The sequence below is a fragment of the Scyliorhinus torazame genome, chromosome 16 (genome assembly GCF_047496885.1).
Source record: "Scyliorhinus torazame isolate Kashiwa2021f chromosome 16, sScyTor2.1, whole genome shotgun sequence".
In the NCBI taxonomy this organism is placed as follows: Eukaryota; Metazoa; Chordata; class Chondrichthyes; order Carcharhiniformes; family Scyliorhinidae; genus Scyliorhinus; species Scyliorhinus torazame.
The window spans coordinates 172,585,957-172,606,688 of record NC_092722.1 but is presented as its reverse complement, the minus strand read 5'-3'; the positions used below and the strand labels follow the sequence as shown (position 1 = coordinate 172,606,688).

General features: G+C 41.3%; 2 protein-coding genes across 2 annotated transcripts in view; one reads left to right on the top strand and one right to left on the bottom strand.

Annotated features, from left to right (window-relative positions):
* The window catches only part of pdzd8 (PDZ domain containing 8), a 260,442-nt gene extending 254,228 nt beyond the window's left edge, over positions 1–6,214 (top strand). The window contains 1 exon segment of the mRNA XM_072479485.1: positions 3,133–6,214. Coding sequence (XP_072335586.1) covers positions 3,133–5,300 — 2,168 coding nt within the window. The 3' untranslated portion in view covers positions 5,301–6,214.
* A 2,889-nt stretch (positions 6,215–9,103) lies between these two features.
* slc18a2 (solute carrier family 18 member 2) overlaps positions 9,104–20,732 on the bottom strand; it is a 52,885-nt gene continuing 41,256 nt past the window's right edge. The window contains exons 15-16 of the mRNA XM_072479484.1: positions 11,201–11,334; positions 9,104–11,116 (exon numbers count right to left, since the gene is read on the bottom strand). Of these exons, the coding sequence (XP_072335585.1) occupies positions 11,003–11,116; positions 11,201–11,334 (248 nt within the window). The 3' untranslated portion in view covers positions 9,104–11,002. The remainder of the gene's footprint in view (positions 11,117–11,200; positions 11,335–20,732) is intronic.

The window sequence follows — 20,732 nt, the reverse complement described above, 5'->3', positions numbered from 1 at the left end:
CTATTTCCCCTTCCGTTATTACACCTTCTAAGCTCACATTCTGATTCCCATCTCCCTGCCATACTAGTTTAAATCCTCCCGAGTGACTCTTGCAAACCTCCCAGCCAGGATATCAGTGCCCCTCCAGTTTAGATGTAACCCGTCCTTCTTGTGCAGGTCCCACCTGCCCCGGAAGAGATCCCAATGGTCCAGAAATCTGAAACCCTCCCTCCTTTAGCCACGTGTTTAGCTGCACTATCCTCATATTTCTAGCCTCATTGGCACATGGCACAGGGAGTAATCCTGAGATTACAACCCTAGAGGTCCTGCTTTTTAGCTTGCTTCCTAACTCCCTGAACTCATTCTGTAGGATCTCATCACTCTTCCTGCCTATGTCGTTGGTACCTGTGTGTACTACGACCCCTGGCTGTTCATCCTCCCCCTTCAGGATGTCCTGTGTTCGTTCAGAGAGTCCCTTTGTGTTGCAGCTTTCTGCAGTTTTTCTCCATTTAAATAATACTTGTCTTTGGTTCTCTTTCAAAATGCACAACTTCACCTTTTCCCACATTATACTCCATTTACCAACTTTTTGCCCACTTACTTAACCTATCAATATATCTTTGTAAACTGTTTGTATTCCTCTTGCAACTTGCCTTTCCATTTATATTTGTGCCGTCTGCAAATTTGGCTGCAGTACATACGCTTTCTTTCTCTAAGTGATTAATATATGTTGTAGACAGTTGCAGCCCCAGCACCGATCCATGTGGAACCCCACTGATTACAGGTCGCCAACTTGGGGGAAAAAAAACCTTAACTTATGAATTTTGTCACCGTTTAGAAAATAGTCCATGCCTCTATTCTTTTTTCCAAAGTGCTGTTTCCTGCCCATTAGCCAATTCTCTATCCATGCCAATATACTACCTCCAACACCACGGGCTCATCATATAACTTAACCTTTTGTGAGGTACCTTGTCAAACACCTTCTGGAAGTCCAAATACAACACATCAACTGGTTCCCCACTATCCATAAGACCATAAGACATAGGAGCGGAAGTAAGGCCATTCGGCCCATCGAGTCCACTCCACCATTCTATCATGGCTGATTTCAACTCCATTTACCCACTCTCTCTCCATAGCCCTTAATTCCTCGAGAAATCAAGAATTTATCAACTTCTGTCTTAAAGACACTCAACGTCCCGGCCTCCACCCTCTGGCAATGAATTCCACCGACCCACCACTCGCTGGCTGAAGAAATTTCTCCTCATCTCTGTTCTAAAGTGACTCCCTTTTTATTCTAAGGTTGTGCCCCCGGGTCCTAGCCTCCCCTGCTAATGGAAACAACTTCCCTACGTCCACCCTATCTAAGCCATTCATTATCTTGTAAGTTTCTATTAGATCTCCCCTCAGCCTCCTAAACTCCAATGAATATAATCCCAGGATCCTCAGACGTTCATCGTATGTTAGGCCTACCATTCCTGGGATCATCCGTGTGAATCTCCGCTGGACCCGCTCCAGTGCCAGTATGTCCTTCCTGAGGTGTGGGGCCCAAAATTGCTCACAGTATTCTAAATGGGGCCTAACTAATGCTTTATAAAGCTTCAGAAGTACATCCCTGCTTTTATATACCAAGCCTCTTGAGATAAATGACAACATTGCATTTGCTTTCTTAATTACAGGCTCAACCTGCAAGTTTACCTTTAGAGAATCCTGGACTAGGACTCCCAAGTCCCTTTGCACTTCAGCATTATGAATTTTGTCACCGTTTAGAAAATAGTCCATGCCTCTATTCTTTTTTCCAAAGTGCAATACCTCGCACTTGCCCACGTTGAATTTCATCAGCCATTTCTTGGACCATTCTTCTAAACTGTCTAAATCTTTCTGCAGCCTCCCCACCTCCTCCATACTACCTGCCCCTCCACCTATCTTTGTATCATCGGCAAACTTAGCCAGAATGCCCCCAGTCCCGTCATCTAGATCATTAATATATAAAGAGAACAGCTGTGGCCCCAACACTGAACCCTGCGGGACACCACTCGTCACCGGTTGCCATTCCGAAAAAGAACCTTTTATCCCAACTCTCTGCCTTCTGCCTGACAGCCAATCGTCAATCCATGTTAGTACCTTGCCTCGAATACCATGGGCCCTTAATTTACTCAGCAGTCTCCCATGAGGCACCTTATCAAAGACCTTTCGTTTCACACTCCCGTGAGGCACCTTATCAAAGGCCCTTATCCACTCTGTTTGGGACAGACTCAAAAAACTCTTGATAAATTAGTCAGACATGATTTCCCTTTCATGAAGCCATTCTGACTCTGCTTCATTAGATTATGCTTTTCCAAATGTGCTACAATCATTTCCTTAATAATTGATTCCAATATTTTTCCAACAATAGATGTTAGGCTAATGGGCCTATAGTTACCTATGGTGAAGTTGTGCAAGGACTTTTGGAAAATTACAATCCTATCCACTATATCTGTAGTTACTTCTTTTAGGATCCTCTAATGCAAACCATTAGGGCCAGGGGGCTTAACTGCTTTTAGATCCATTTTTGTCCAATACTACTTCTCTAGTCATCGCGATGGTATTTAATTCCTCCCTGTATTCTTTAGTATTAATGGGACGTTCAAAATAGCTTCAAAGTATTGAACAAATGGGTGGTATTTCTGTTTGTAATGCAGAATGGATGAAGTCCTAACTTTGGATAATATGTAGAGAGCACTTAAAAAGACTTCAGATTTTGCTATGAAAATAGGAGACTGATCGTCTTCATTCCCTAATGTGCCTGTTATGTAATTGTGGGAGGGAGTTACTGACCATTCCACAGCGTATTTTTCGGTGGTGGCCACGGCCCGTCAGCGGGATTTACCAATCCTGCCGTTGTGAACGGGATTTCCCAGTGACTGCAACCCTCGGCGCCGGGAAACCCATGCGTCGGCGTGGAATCGGAATATCCCGCTGGAGTGAACAGGTGGTAGATCGCATCCAAAATGTCTGATATCCAAATTAAAATAGTAGTGTCTTCTGCCTTTTGCTTGAAAATTCTAAGATTTCAGTGAATTTTCTTTTAACTGCATCAAAATAACATTTGCTAAAGCTGTGTATTTTTTTTGAATATTGCTTTTCTAATCCAGGTTTGGTTTGATTTGTCAACAGGGGTCAAGGTGACATCCTCTGTCCATGTTTTGAAGCTAATAAAACAAGCTGGTGACAAAGTACTGGTTTACTATGAGAGGCCTGTCGGCGGACATCAGAATCAACAATGTAGCACTCTTCAAGATAACTTTGGCCAACTTGAGGACACGGGCTTCGGTCCACAGTTTGGTCACCAAACGTTTGATGATGATGGTGTTTTAGACAGTGCTGATGGGAAAGATTTAGATTCTGAATTCGAAGAACTGGTATGCCCTGAAATCAAACCATCACCCACGATATTAAAGGAGGATTTTGCACTTACTAATCACAGTCCAAAACGCTCAGTAGCTACACTTGCCACAAAGCCACTCGGTACTATATCTCCAATTCTAAATCGCAAACTAAATTTGGGGAATTATCAGATTCCCCTGAAGTCACAGCAAAAAGACACCGTTAAATCGGCTCAACCAAAGTGTTTAGATATCCCTGATGCATCGCCACAGCCAAGTAAGCTAGCACTGGGATCCACAAATAAACCTCCTGTGCCCCCAAGGCCTCAGATTAAGCTCACTTTGGCATCCGCTGAAACCCAGAACCAGCTTGAATCGGGAGATGCTGCTGCAGAAAAACTTGACAAACCACCACCGTCCACCAATAGTACAGAGAAAAGCATGGAAAAGAATATAGGCAAAAATGTAGATCCAAATGAAGAAACACCACTGTCCAAGGCAGCAGCAATTAAACAAGATTCGAAGGAAAAAGTCCCAGAAGCTACCTGCAACATCCGTGAAGGAACAGAAGATAATCAGATCTGGGAATCACCAGAGATTCGCTACCGCAAGAGATTTGGAAAATGGAACAAGGCAACATGTGTATTTGAGGTTGAAAACCACCATAAGTATGTCAATGTTGCAATCTGGTGTAAAGAACCCTTTAAACCAGGTGGTCTTATTTGTTTAGGCCATGCAAGTGTAAAACTTGAAGAGATAGCAATGGAATGTCTTTCTACAGCATCACTGGAGTACCAAGCGACTTTCAGGCTAAATGCTCCTGAACCCAAAGCTGTTGTCAGTAGGACTGCACTTCGAAATCTAAGCACTCATAAGGGATTCAATGAGAAACTGTGCTATGGTGACATTACACTAAATTTTACATATCTAAAGGAAGGTGATTCAGAAAACTCCAGTGTTCAAGTGGAAAAGGAGAAAGAAAGGGAAGACACTTCGCAAGAAGACATTCCTGCTCTCAATAAGGAGGATACTCCTATGCTGTGCACAGAAAATAAACATAATTTCCAAGATACCCAGTTTCAGAACCCAACTTGGTGTGATTACTGCAAAAAGAAGGTCTGGACCAAAGCAGCTTCTCAGTGCATGATTTGTGCTTATGTTTGCCATAAAAAGTGCCAGGACAAATGTTTAGCAGCAGAAACACCTTTTTCCATTTCTACAGAAAGAAGGGGTGACTTGGAAGCAAAGTCATCCTTTAACAGGCCTACTGGACTAACACGGCATATCATCAATACTAGTTCACGCTTGCTGAACCTAAGGCCAGGACCCAGAGCTCGTCTTGCTGATCCTGGAGTTGATTTGGTTGAGCCATCGCCAAAACACACTCCAAACACCTCAGACAATGAAAGTAGTGACACAGAGACTTACAGTGCCAGTAGTCCTTCCAAACGGCAGGCTTCTTCCACAGGAACCAAGTTACCAGTGAAGAAAGAAGGTGGTCTCGACGATAGTGTATTTATTGCCGTAAAAGAGATTGGTCGAGATCTGTATCGGGGATTACCAATAGATGAACGGTGTCAAAAACTGGAGTTGATGTTGGACAAACTGCAAAATGAAATAGACCAGGAACTAGAACACAATTATGCTTTGATGAAAGAAGAGAAAGAGAGCACAGATCCTCGAAAGAAGTTGCTCCTGTCTGCTGCCCTTTCAAAGTCAGGTGAACGACTTCAAGCCCTTACGCTACTCACAATCCATTATAAAGCAGGGTATGAGGATTTAGAGTTGAGCGAGACTGCAGCTTCTTCAGATCAGCAAGCAAGAAAGGTCGCAAAGCTTTCAGATGACATCTTATCCATAACAACAGATGACACTGACATTGCCAATCAGACAGACGTGCAGCCATTTACTGATGTATCAAATGAGCAAATTATTGATGATGCTGAATCTCTCTCATGATTTCAATTCAATTTCCCAATGAATGTAGTAAACCAAATTTACTATTCCATTGATTTTTTTTTTTTTGCTTCTGTGCAATAATGCAATTGTTATTCTGTCTTGTGAATTTGACTTTTAATGTGACTATGGTGTCAACAAACAACACAGCCAGTTCAGTCTAGGATTTTCCCTCCCCCACACAAGTTTTTTTGTTAGAATGTTAGTGAGATATATTTAAATTAATTCTTGGTGTCATGGTACTCTGCAGATGAGTCCGCAATATGTTGGGGAAGTGGATTTAAAGTCTCTTTTGGGACCAGGTTTCCGAATTTGAATCATGTCAAACCTGTAATTCTTTACGATCACTTTTTTTTGTTCTTTGCATAGACGTTTCTTTGCCAAACGTGTATTAATATAGCAAATTGTGTGGTGAGCTTTTAAGTCTATTAAAGGTATTTTAGTAAAGCTGTGTTTGCTACTATATATGTTGTTTCTTTATGAATATTTGTAATATAAGGGATGACTACTCTGAACCTCTGAAATACTTGTGCAAGAGTGCAAAATAACGCACTGACACTTTCTCATCTTTATTGAAACAATAATGTGTATTACAAAGCGATGCCTATTCAATTCATACTTAACTACGTATTGCATTGTAAAACATGCAACTAGGTTTACTAAGCAAACCTGCAGATATTTAATTTTGATAGACTGTAACATAATTCAAACTGACTTACCAACTCATAATTTTTGCACATGTAGGAAAATTTTAATTTGTTACTGAAAGCTGAGAAAGTAATGCTAATTAATTTGAGAGGTTTTCAGTTTGATTTTGTTTAGTGATTGGCCCTTAGTGTTCCCCATTTCCACCCCAGCAGAATGAAGAGTTGGGTGTCTAGAACATATAACTGCCCAATAAATATGATATTGCGAAATTGTTGTTCTTTGTAACCTTATTTAATTTTGTATATAGATCTTTGAAAAATATAATTAATTTTTATTTTGCACGTAAGTTTAACTTAAAATAACTTTAAAAGGCCCCCTAGTGCTGATGCATTGGACTCTCAAATAAAGACCAAAATTAACCTTTTCAGTGTGAAAACACTTGCCGCCACGCTGATCTTTCCCCATTATCCTGGAACACTTGCCTTTTCAAGTATATATCCAATTTAATTTTTAAAGTTACCATTGCTCTGCTTCCTCCACCCTTTCAGACCGTGTATTCTAAATCATAACTTCCCGTGCAAATAAATCATTCATTTTGCCAATTACCTTAAATCTCTTTTATTTACTTATTCATTCAGGGCATCGCTGGCTAGACCAATATTTATTGCCCATCCCTAATTGCCCTTGAGATGGTGGGTAAGCCACCTTCTTGAACCACTGCTTATTGAACAATCCATCAATAGAAATAGTTTCTCCATCTTAACCCTATCAAATCTTCCATTAATCTTCTCTGCTATGTGGAGAAGTCCACATTATTTAAGTCCCTCATTAGAATGATATAATTCGAGTAAAGCTCCCCTTAAATCTATGTGAAATATTTTTTGTGTATTCTTCCAGGTGCAACATATTGATACTAAGGAACAGAACACTTTTTATTTTGGGCATCTTTATATACGCCACAGTTGAATGTAAAGCCCCAGCCCCTCTGTTGCTCTGCTCAATTCAACTTTGGATGAGTAACTTCATACCAGTGTGAAACTTGCACTGTTGCTTCACAGTGCCAGGGACCCGGGTTCGATTCCCGGCTTGGGTCACTGTGCGGAAGGAGTCTGCACGTTCTCCCCGTGCCTGCGTGGGTGTCCCCCGGGTGCTCCGGTTTCCTCCCACAAGTCCCGAAAGATGTGCCGTTCGGTAATTTGGACATTCTGAATTCTCTCAGCGTACCCGAACAGGTGCCGGAGTGTGGCGACTAGGGGATTTTCACAGTACATTGCAGTGTTGATGTAAGCCTACTTGTGGCAATAATAAAGATTATTATTATAACTCTTCCAAGTTTTACACTGGCCATCGGTGACCAGCAAGTAAAACTGACTAATTAGAGAAGTCTTGTGAACTAGCTTGGGACCGCTCAGATTTATTTCATAGTAGCTAGAAGATTCCTTGCATCAGTCAGAACTGGATTTGAATGCTCGTGTTTCATGTGAAGAACCAATGCATCCTAACTCACTGAATCAACCTCATCCCCCAAAGTATCAACATTTGAACAAATTTGCACAAATACAAACCTAAATTATATTTGTCTCTTTGATCCAGAATGGTAATGGGTATGTATATCATTATGGACTTTGTCTAGGAAGAAACTTCATGGAACTATTCCTGCACAAAGAATCAATTAATTAGAAAAAAAATCCATCTGCCTGTAAACATCAATTTTTAATAGATATAAGCCCTTCAAAAGATGAATAATGCTGAAAGATGAGTTTTAAGAATATCACATATAGCAATATACTGTTGACTTTCAAATATATTTTGCCCCAAGTCATTTGTCCATGGCAGAAATGATAATATACAAAGAGGAATGTCCCTAATTTTCCTCAAATATTGATTCATATAATCCACCTTATAGAATCCCTGTAGTGCAGAAGGAGGCCATTTGGCCCATCGAGTCTGCACCAACCCTCCAAAAGAGCACTGACCGAGGCCCACACCCCCATCCTATCCCCGTAACCTAACCTACACATTTTTGGACACTAAGGGGCAATTTTAGCAGGGCCACTCCACCTAACCTGCGCATATTTGGACTGAGGGAGGAAACCAAACCACCTGGAGGAAACCCATGCAGACACTGGGAGAACGTGCAAACTCCACAGAGAAGGCCTGGGTCCCTGGTGCTGTGAGGCAGCAGTGCTATTCATTATGCCACCCAATATTTGACTAATTTTCATCAACATCTACTTGGCTATGTTCAAGTTTTAGTTTCTCGATTCAATTATCAAAAAATAATGAGCCAAAACATTTTGACTGATTGCATAAGACATTCACCGGAATAAGTTTAAAAATTATATCAAAGACCCAATCCCATATTCGGAGGTTTTTGCGTTGAGGGAAAATTGGCAGATTTCTGAGTATCCCTGCTTAGAAAATGACACCTCACTCTACAGGCTACCCATACACCACCTCAACAAATTTCCTTCCTTGTGCTCAACTCTACTTTAGAACTTGGTACCTTATTGTGTTACAACAATGTTCTGGCATCTCATCCAACTAGCTATTCTATAAACATGATCTGATCAATGGCTAGGCCAATTGTTAACTTTCATAGAGAAAATGACATCAATTCTGGTACCATCCATTCTAAGATCAGATAGCAATGCATTTAGCAGTGACTTTGCAGGTCTCTAATGCCTCAGTGCTTCTATGAAGTCACCAAGATGTTGAAATTAAGACCCGTGTTTAGTAGCAAGCAAACATTTGCTTGTTTTAAATTTCTCAATTTTAATGGAAACTTTAGGTTAATGGTTCTGCTAGAAGAGTGGGCAGGATTTAATTTTCCCTGATATTTTTCAGCTCTTTTTGCATTTGCCAGGAGGTCACATGGGTTGGGACATCATGATGCTTAACTACGACATGGGTGTGGAACAAGCTTGATGAAGCCAGCTGATCTTTTCCGATTGGTTACTTTATTATGCAACAGCCAGGTCCATAATGCGAAGGAGGAAGATAATTCCTATCACTGTAATACTTCTGCTAACGTTTTAGAAAACTATTAAACATAATCAGATATTTAAGAATACAAAACAAGTATAATTTTGAGTTTTTCAAAGTGGGATTTGAAGTATTTACATTACTCGAATAACTAAATGAATAAGCCAATGCCATTTTATTCAGAATACTTTTATTATAGACATTTGTCCAGGAGGTGAAGGGGTACACACCCACATACATACACACACACATCTGATTGCAGATCAAGAGCCCACTTATTGACCAACAGAATATGTTCCATACATTTTTATTTATATTTTCCCATCTGTTACAACGCGCAAAGTGGCCAACTGTCCAATCTGTCTGTGAACAGTGATTATATTTGCATGAACAGGATATGTTGTCTTAACCATAAGGTTGATGTTTCATCACTGTGCAGTAAGAGCCACCAACAAGTCACCAGGATAGTTAACACACGGATTCTGAATGTGCATCATAGTACTTGCACATACGATAGATTTTTGTGTGAGTTTACTTGCTACCAGTCAGTGTAGAGTAATTTGTCAGTGGAGCATTAATGCAGTACAGATGTGCCAACATATAGTAAGTAAAGTCACCATAGACCCAGATGACCAAAGGCTACTTTCCCATTTGAGGGGGAGAGCTAACTGGCGGTGATTTAACCTGAGGATCACCACACCTCCAGCACGAGGCAAGGTTGAGAGGGCGGGCCTTCATGAATAACCTCAGCCGGCATGGGAATTGAACCCGTGTTGTTGGCCTCACTCAGCATCATGAACCAGCTGGCCAGCCAACTGAGCTAAACCGGCCCCAACATATCTAATCCATGTAAATATATGTTAAATTTAATGAAGGCACAGAAATATTTTGACTTATAGAACAGAAAAGTGATTGCCACAATATATACATTTATAGTTTTTAGAAAAGGTGTTGAGGATTGCTTTCAATCTTGTTAACAATTTTCACTTTGTACTGCTCTCAAAAGATTCCTTATATCAAATTCACTGTTCGATCACTATGTGTAACTTTATCAGTGCAAAGAACCTGATGCCTTTTATAGAAGAGGGGAGATGATGTCATGCATCTCTATAAATGCGAAGGAAATTTCAACTTTATTGATTAATACCAGAATTAAGTTTTTAGTTTGAGTATTGTTGAAAAAGAGACATGCTGTCGAAGCTTTTCATCTTTCACTCATGACAGACCCACAAGAATACCAACTGTAAAGGAAACAACAATTCATACTGCATGAGAAGAAAGACACATTGCCATGGGGAAACATACCATTACTAATCAAACTCTTCTTGCCAACCATTCAGCACCCTCATGCAGCGCAACTTGTTATTCCCTTTACAATTGGCATTCTTGTAAGTTTGTTCTGATGAGTACAAGACAAAAAGCTTTGGCGGCATGACTTTCCAGCAATAATTTTTTTTTAAATTCCAAATCTATAGCTGCTTAACCTGTGAACATTACTGTGAATGTTCAATAAAGAAGCATGTTGCTAGTATCCTACAGTTAAGCTATCCGATATATTACATAATATGAGCTGTCCCAATCCACAAATCTGATTCATAGAATTGGATTAGTCTTGAGGCATCTAATATCAGAACTTGATTTTTTTTTAAATTTAGAAACAAACTACTTACATCTAGGAACTTTTCATATTTTAATAACTGAATACATTGGCTTGTTTTCACTAATAAATGCTTGAAAATAATATGCCACATGTAAAATTAAATGCTTCAAAACTATTCATTGAGTTAAAAGAAAAATATGGAATGAATGTCCCCATTGATGTGATAAGGCTGCTGGCAATCAATTTTACTTAACCAACATTCTGTATCCCAAGTGGTCTCCCCATGCCACCTCCATTGTGTTTCTAATTATTTTTTATATGGGTAAATAAAGTTATAGCTTTGGTATGTTTTAATGGTCGAAAGATAAACTAAGACTGTTACTACATTTAGGACAAAATTTTAAAGGACAATTCACAAAATACACTCCATATTGTACATTAAAATATATACTGTAAAAGAATATGGCTCCAATCATTCATCACTCTCAGACTCTTCCTCATCATCAACCACAGGGGTACTCTGAAAGTGGTCCTGAGTTGTGTACATTTTGGTTTTAACAGGGCAATTTTGATTCATCAAAATAGCCTAAAATAGAATAAATTTATGTTACTGTGTGCAGGATTTTAGCAATCTAAAGTAACCATTCCTAAATTGTTTGCTGCTGCTTACCATCTTTTCTTCCTTGGCAGGAGGACTTCGAAGAAAAAAGCACAATGGAGCATATAGTATGTCAACGATGCCAATCATTGTCATTAACCAAGGGAATCCTATTGTTTTAGCAATGGCTCCACCACTTGAAGGCCCTGTGAAGCACATAATTAGAGAAAACACAGTATGCTAGCAACAGTACGTTTTGAGGTAAATAGTTTATTTGGAGCCTGATGTGTTCCTTCAAAGGGTAACCTGCAAACTTATTTTAGGAAATTTTGGTGTGTGTTTAAAATTCTGTCATCGCCCATCTTTTAATTCTGGCATGATTGTACTGTGAAATGGATTCTTCTACTCCGTTTGTACAAAACATTTAAAATAAGTTTAGTGTACCCAATTCTTTTTTTTTTCCAATTAAGGGGCAATCCATTTACCCTGCACATCTTTTTGGATTGTGGGGGTGAGACCCACACAGACACGGGGAGAATGTGCAAACTTCACATGGACACTGATCCGGGGCCGGGATCAAACCCGGGTGCTCGGTGCCGTGAGGCAGCAGTGCTAACCACTGCGCCACCATGCTGGCATGTACATGATGGACCGAATAGTAGTCTTTTCTGCTGTGAATTTCTACGATTCTAGAACATTGTTTTAGTGATAGTTAAATATCTGATTCAAACAATGCTAATTATACTTCTGTTGCTTTAAACCCTAGATTCAAAATTCAAATGTTCCATATATAGAGACGTCAAATACAATATTTGTTGGTAAACAGGAGCAGCTGAGTATTTTCCATGATCTCACTATCATTCTACCTACATTAGCAGCAGGTGACCAGAACTTTCCTAGATAGTTGGGAGTAGACCAATTGTAAAATCTATTTGCTATTCTGAAGATATAAACTTCAAGAATCAAGCCTGAATCTTTTGTAGAACAACCAAATCATACTCGTGTGACATTCTTCTAATCAGTGGTTTTCCACAAATTGCCAATCTTGCTCAGACATGTGACAGAATAGATAGCGTGAGAAGTCGAGAAGTGTTATACTTGTGCGTACTTAGTGTGTTAGTCTGAGATTGGAGTGGGTATCTTTGGGGCAAAATATGGCTACAGTGTAGCACAGTGGCTAGCACTGTTGCTTCACAGCGCCAGGGACCTGGGTTCGATTCCCGGCTTGGGTCACTGTCTGTGCGAAGTCTGCACGTTCTCCCAGTGTCTCTGTGGGTTTCCTCCGGGCGCTCCGGTTTCCTCCCTCAAGTCCCGAAAGATGTGCTGTTGGGTGATTTGGACATTCTGAATTCTCCCTTTGTGTACCCGAACAGGCGCTGTAGTGTGGCGACTAGGGGATTTTCACACTAACTTCATTGCAGTGTTAATTTAGGCCTACTTGTGACACTAATAAAGATTATTATTAGAGGAGTTAATTTACTGTTCCCACTAGGTAGGAAATGGCAGCGAGTTGGCTGCTAATTTTACATCAGGACGATTGGCAAGTCAATGCAAAGGGAATTTGGGCAGGGTGTAAAATGGGAGGCTGACCAGCCACCACCTATTTTCTGCTCCAGAAGAGCAGTTAAAATCTGCTCAGGGGTAAATTCATTCCACATCCAACAAGACTAAATATAAAGCAGTGTTGCTCGATGATGCTGTGAGTTCCAAATAGGAACATTGCTGCTTTCCCCATTGCTGGCAGACATCACCTTCTTGAGTGCAAGCATTTTCAAAAGTCAATTCCAAGAACATGATCAAATACCTTTCAGCAGGGACATTGTTGAACCATGTAGTATGAAATATAAAATGTTTTAAGATATACAAGATATTTATATTTTGGACAGTCACATGGATAGGAAAAGTTTAGAGGGATATGGGCCAAATGCAGGCAAATGGGGTTAGCTTAGATGGGCTTTTTGGTTGGCATGGACCAGGTTGGGCCGAAGGGCTTGTCCCGTGCCTAGATTCTATGATATCTGTTGCTTAACGGTTGCTAAATATTCTTTATATCTGTAAAACTAGATACAAGATAATTAACAAACTGGTTGAAAATGAAAATGAATTGTAGCAGCATTGTTTAACTCAAACTACACCCAGTGTTCACCATTAAACCTGTGTGTGGTCACAAATGTCAAAGTAAAACACAAGATTCTCACTCTCCTGTTAAATTATGTTCAAACCGGTTCAAGTTATTAAAAAAAATTACTGCGGATGCTGGAATCTGAAACCAACGAGAAAATGCTGGAAAATCTCAGCAGGTCTGGCAGCATCTGTAGGGAGAGAAAAGAGCTAATGTTTCGAGTCCAGGTGGCCCTTTGTCAAAGCTAAAAGACATAGAAAGTGGGAAATATTTATACTGTGGGGTGAGAGATTGAAAGATGAGTCATACCCACAGAATAAGGGAACAGAGTGCTAATGGCAGTCCCCAGAGAGAACAAAAAGGTGTGAAAGGCCAAACAGTAGAGAAACTAACATCAGAGGGTGAATTCGGGAACGGCATTGTCGGGGGTTAACACCCAGTCCTAGGGCCAGCGAAGGCAGTAAAAGTCGGGAGAAAGCACAGAGGAGGGGAATGTCGAAGACCAGCAAAAAAGCGGCCGTGAAAAAAGCGGCTGAAAGTCTGTCGGGGAGTGGAAAGGTCACCGCGGGGTCAGTAAAGAAAATGGAGGCTGGAGCACCAGGGGAGGCCGCATTGCTTACGGCTGAAGAAATAACTAAGGTGATGGCTGTGGAATTTGAAAGGCAGTTTGCAAAATGCATGGAAACGGTGAGGAAGGAGATGAGGGAGGTTTTGAGTGCGCTGGTGGAGGAGGTGATTTCCCCGGTGATGACGGCGGTGGCGAGCGCAGTGGCGGAGGTGCGAGAGCAAGGGGAGGCGCTGAAGGAAGTGGAGGAGACGTTATTGCAGCACGGTGATCAACTTGCCTCGATGGGGAAGGAGATGCGGAAGGTGATGGACATTAACAAGGATCTGCGAGGAAAAATGGAAGACCTGGAAAACAGATCCAGGCGACAGAATTTGAGGATTGTGGGGCTGCCCGAAGGAGTTGAAGGACCAAAGCCGATTGAGCATTTTGCCGCGATGCTGGCAAAACTATTGGGGGAGGGGGAGGATCCCTCCCGATATGAACTGGATCGGGCTCATCGGTCGTGGAGGCCTGTACCAAAGGCGAGTGAGCCGCCAAGGACAGTGACTCTGTGCTTCCGTAGGTTCAGTGTGAAGGAGAAGGTCCTGAGCTGGGCCAAGCAGAAGCGGGTGGTACAGTGGGCTGGAACTGGTATACGTGTATACCAGGACTTTACGGTGGAGCTGGCGAGGAGGCGGGCTGCCTTCAACCGGGTGAAGAGGGCACTGTACATTAGCAAGGTGCAGTGCGGCATTGTATATCCAGCGAAGCGGAGGTGACTTACAAGCTCAAGGACTTTTATTTTGGAACGGCGAAAGCAGCGGAGGAGTTTGCGAAGGCAGAAGGACTGTGGCAGAACTGACAAATTGAGAAATGGCAATGTGCCGATATAACCTCATGACTGTATTTTCTTCTTTTTTGTTTCGCTGCGCGCGGGTGTAGAGGCTAGAGGAGCCAATGTTGTATATATTTGGACAAGGGAAGTGATGGGACCTTCACTCGAAATGAGGGCTCTTTGGGGTGTAGGTGGATATGCGGAGTTTGTGTGCTAAAAGGGGATTTCTGGGCTTTCCTAGGGCCGGGCAAGTGGGAAAGGGACCCGGGCCGGGGGCCTCCACGCTGGCTGGTTTAAGCCGGCCAGTGAACGGGAGTGAGGTGGGGGAGGGGCTGCGGCCATCGGAGCCTGGCAGAACAGGGTCCGAGTGGTCTAGCCGGGGTGGAAAGTTGGGGGGAAGGAACCGAGGTTGGGAGGAGGAGTTTTACAAGAGGCAGTGGACGGGAGGAGCTGGAGACTGGGGGGGTGGGGGGGTGCTGTACAACTCTTGGGTATCATGAAGGGGAGGGGGAGTGGACTCTGTAGGTTAATGGTGACCATGGGCGGTCCCAGACTCCTTTTTCTTTTTCTCCTTTGTATTTTGTTTCCACCGTGGGAGGGTTTGGTTTATTGGATACATATATTGATAGGTGGGCCGTTGTTTGGCGTGGTGGGAGGATGGGATCATTGGTATTGTTAAGGGGATTGATTTTGTATTTGTTACCATTTACTGTTTGTGGGTGGGGTGTAAATGTTTGAAGGAAAATGTCCACAAAAAAAAATTAAAAATGTTCTCTCAATCAAAGTACACTAAAAAATATGCATGTACCTGATTATAGGAAATTACAAATAACTTTCTCTCCAATCATTACTTAATATTGTCTATATCTGCAGGAAATGTAGGTAAATGAACCACAATCTGACATTTGGAATGAATTGTTCCATATGATGATAAAGGTAACTATCACTTTAATTGTAGTGTCAGCTCTTAATTCCGCAGCCAGTAGCTTTCAAATTGTCTGCTCACAGTTCTTTTTAAAAAAAAATTCTACGTCAGAAATTATTGACCTGATTAATCAAAAGAACTGTCCAACATCTACACACGTACAGATTTCTTTTTAAAGTGAATTATTCAATATACAATCAGAATCCAAACTAAGAAAGCTGATTTATTTGAGGGATGAGAATCAATGGACCATATGGCCTTTTCTCATGTATGCCTTTTGTCATGATTTTAGCTGTTATCAGGTAATCATTGGCTGTCCCTTCTCTAGTTAGAATAAACACGGTTAGACCAGAGAAATCAGGTCAGCGTGGATTAGTCTGTTTGCATAGTGTTTGTTGCACATTCAACATAGACTCCCAAACACATTGACTGGCTTTCCTTTTGAACTCTGTTCAACAGGAACACTTGAGGCTGCCTCTGGAAATTAGTTCTGGCTGCTCTCCAACTTTGTATTTGAAATATAACTGAAACCGGGTCAAAAGCACATTTTGTGGTGTCAGCTCTTCTCCAACATGAAAAAAATGGAACTGCAATTTGCTACTGGCCTTTGTGTGAAAGTTCACTTTATCTGATGAAGATTGTAATAGGGGGCTGAGACTAAAACAGCAATTTGGCACCATGCTGTTCCAAGCAGCTACAGAACTCCACAAAGCCCTGCAAAATAACAGTGCTGCGGCGTACTGGAACAAAGCCACAGTTTACTTTGAATTTTGTTCGTGGGTAACTTTTTTGTGTTTCATATTACATATCAACCACAACTAAGAAAGATGGCAGAAAAGGGATTTGATCCGGGCTTCTCTGAATGCCATTTGGTGCTGGGCACAAGAAAGTAAAGCACAACTTTTTCATCACAAATCAGTTTCTCCTTTTCCCGGTGAGGAAGCAGGTGATCTCGATCTGGTTTCCACCCATCATCACTAAGGCCCAAGATAGAGAACTTAACTCTGAGCACCCTGTGATGTTTTGATTTGGTGTTCTAACAGTCGTTACCACAGTTGTTTGTTTCCCATGAACTTGAATCACTGCATTTCTAAACATTATAGAAGTGAAATTTGACTGTCTCATTGTTCATGTCTAGGCAATTTATAACCTTGTGTTGATCCTTCAAAGAAGAAGCTGACCCTGTGGGGAAGTTATTGCTGCTAAATCACAGAGTGAAGCTCCACCATAGGGAAAGACACATCTGTGCCAAATATCTCTTTAAAAGTGGTACAGTGCAAGTTGCATTGTGGTAATTGGCACCTCTATTTTTGCACGCCATCACGTGTAGGGAATCTCAAAGCTATTCTGAAAAGATACCCATTCCTGTTCAAAAGCAGCCTCCTGCAGTTACCTCGTTAAAAGAAATACAACTTGCATTTCTGTAATGTATTTCATGACCAGGAAGTCTCAAAGTGCTTGACCGCCAATGATGTAGTCACTGTAATGTAGGGCAAGGTTTTTCAAAGTGTGGGTCGCCACCTGCGGATGGGTCGTGGAGTGATCAGTCACGCCTTCCGCATGGTGGTCCCGACTTTTACATAAAGAATGGCAGCCACTGTTGCCCTGTCCTTTAAATGGAAATCAATGAGGCTGTGTGGAGTCTTCAGGCCAGAAGCGGCAGCAGAGAGCAGATCTCACACCCTGCATGCACACTTGATGTCAAGTGCCCTCCAGGTATGTGCTTTTGCCGCCATTTCACAGGGCAGTGTTGCTCCCATTTTCCAGCTGCTGGCAAGCAAGGCAAGTGATCTGTGAAGATGAGTTGTTTTCTTAAAAGTAAGAGACGACCAAAGACTCAAATGAGCAGTTTACCTATTAGACAGTATCTCACAACAGAATCTGTTGGACAGAGCTGCTCAGGAGAGTCCAGGGCAGGACAGAGCAGTGCTACTGTTAGAGCTCCAGGGCCTCTGGTTAACAGCCTGCAAAGAATAAACTCAGGAACAAAGCGGTATAAAGATGATTTCTCGAGGTATGATTTTGTCAACTGTGACAATGCAAATAAGGATGCAAAGCCCATGTGTGTCATATGCAGGGAAGTACTGGCAAATGAGAGAAGTTTTGGAATTTGAGAGAAACGGTGGGTGAAAAATTCCTTTTGAGGTTGAGACCCCAGAATCAGTTGTTAACTTAGAGCTGTCTCTAAATTAAAAGACAACGCTGCTGTAGCTGACCTGTGATACCGCATTAAAAACACACCAAAAGCCCTCGAGGCTGTCAACATTCTGGAGTGCTGAGTAAAACACGCATTTTGTTCCTATTGCCCTTCATGACGATCTACGTGTGCGAGGTTGGATTTTCATAAAGGTGACGACCGCACAAAGGAAGTAGCTGAAGTCTGCACCTGATATGCACATTGACCTCTCCCCCTTTGCACCTGATTCAAGTGAAATCGTGAGGACCAAGCAGAAAAAAAGTTTGAAAAACACTGATGTAGAGAATGCGGCGGCCAATTTGCACACAGCAAGCTCCCCAAAAATAGCAATGTGATAATGAACCAGATAATCTGTTTTTGTGATATTGCCCTTGAAGGTGGTGGTCAGCTGCCTTCTTGAACCGCTGCAGTTCATGTGGTACAGGTATTCCCAAAGTGCTTTTTGGAAGGGAGCTCCATCATTTTGATACAGCAACTATGAAGGAACGGCAATATAGTTCAATCATGATGGTGTGTGCCTTGGAGGGGTATTTACATGTAGTGGTGTTGTTGCCCATCAAGGAGGTCGAGATCACGGGTTTGGAAAGGTGCAGTGCATCTTGTAGATAGTACACACTGCTGGAACTGTGCATTGGTGGTGGAGGGAGTGGATGTTTCCCCTTGATTCCCATCGACTCTAGTTTTGCTTTAATTCCTTGATGCCATACTTGATTGCCTTGATGTCAAAGGCAGTCCGTTTAATCTCGACTCTTAAGTTCATTTTTTGTCCATGTTTAGACTAAAGGGGCAGGTGGAGTGGTAATCCAAAGGCCCAGACTAATGATGCTCTGGGGACATGGGGTTTGAATCCAACCATGACAGCTGGTGGAATTTTAAATTCCATTAACAAATCTAGAATTAGCTATCTATTTTCAGTAATTGTAGCCATGGAACCATGATTGTCGTAAAAATCATCTGGTTTACTAAAGAAATCTGCCATCTTTACCTGGTCTAGCCTACATATGACTCCAGACCACAGCAATGTGGTTGACTCTTAAATGTACTTTGAAATAGCCTTAGCAAGCCACTCGGTTGTATCAAAACTACTACAATGTCTACAAAAGGAACAAAACCGTGCATATTACAGACATTGAATATCAGGGGTGATGGTTGGGTTCTCTCGTGTTGGCGATGGTCATTACCTGGTGAATGTTTCTTGCCTCTTCTCAGCCTGAATATTGAACAGGTCTTGATTGCATATGGCTATGGACATGGACTACTTTAGTGAAGGACTCTCCGCAGTACTGCACTGGAGTATCAGTCTTGATTTGAATAACAATAGATTTGTTTTGTGCAAAACTCCCTCTTTGCTGTTGTCCATGACACTGAGAATATGGCAGACGTCTTTTCACAGCGTTTACAAGAGGGCAGGATTTCTATGATGCCACTGAAGCGAGTGGCATCAAGTGACACAAGAATAAAGGCATCTGACCCCAGAGTGTGCCTTTAACTTGCAGAATTGGAATATAAAACACAATAGAAAAATGACCAAAGCAAAACACTAATTGTGAAGGAATGTTTTTCTAACATTTTGAATTGTACATGGCATTCAGATGAAGTTGATTCTGTTAGATAATATTTACCATGTATCAGTCTATTTTTATATAGCATAAGTTTTGTATCTCTCCATGATGTATAGATTTACAATCATAATCTGAATCGAGATCAGATTATGGACTTGATATCAATTCTAATGTCCATTGATATGAATATTACATTCCTTCAAATTATGGGGACGTGCTACTTTGTTTCCAGTGTTATTTTTGCCAGCAATGGCTGTCAGTGCACTTCATGAGAAGTAATAAGCATCAACAATGAGAAGATACAGAGACATCCGAAAACTCTCTGATGACAAGAATTCTGTCTCAAACTGAACTATGTGTTCCATATTACATCTCTTTCAAGAAAGAGTTAAGACGAGAAATTACTCTGCCTCCAATTGAACTGCGACCCAATTATCGTCTTGACACAACTTTGTCCAAAAGGATCAATCCAAATCTGCCTGATTGATAAACTATTATAACACAAATTCCTTGGTCCAGCTTATTTGTTTCATTGTACACAGATCTTGTAGACAAATGAGGTATAAACAAAATTCCAAGCAGTGCGGCTACATTGCTCTTTCCTGGCTGCAGCCTTGAATTTGCCTTTTATTGTTTGCATCTATGATTTAATTTCCTACGAATGGACTCTAAATTAAAGCCCTCAAGATTAACCTTTCCGTTCCTTTCATTTCTCATTCATTTTCTTGCAAGACTGACGGGTCTGATTTCTAATCTTTCCACCTAACTCATTCTCCAATTTCAGCAATCAGCCTCATGGGTCTTGTCTCTGCTGCCTCGAGGGCTGTGAGATGTTTCCTAAACTTTAATGACCAGACTGAATGCAGTATTCAGAAACTTAATGAAAAATTATATATGACGGCCACAGTTGTGCCAGACTTTTATTTTTATGATTCAGTAATATACCAGCATTCCAATTGTTTTGCTAATTACTGCTCTAAAATGACTGAACAGCCAAAGTGTTGAATCAACGTTTCCACAAATCAAGTTGATGCCATTTATTAAATATCTGTGTATCTCACTTCCAATTTCAAACATTTTGCACTTACGTCTTGAATGTAAACAGTCATAATTTTGCCCACTTAAACTTTCCTGGGTCCATTTTGGTGTGCGATTGTTTTGTCGGTCTTGAATGCTAATTTGTTTAGTATTATCTGAAAAATCTGTTCAGTTTATTATGTTTCGGAACAGTGCATGCATATTCGAGGTCAACACTGATCCCCAGGGCATTGAACATAGTTCTTCACCCAGCCCAACATTGCTTTTCTCACTCATTCCCACAAGTTACGATAAAGTTACAGTGACTACTTCATTATTCTCACTGCAGACTCCTGCAGTTCCAGACAAAGGTTCATGCAGGACAACAATATTAAAGTT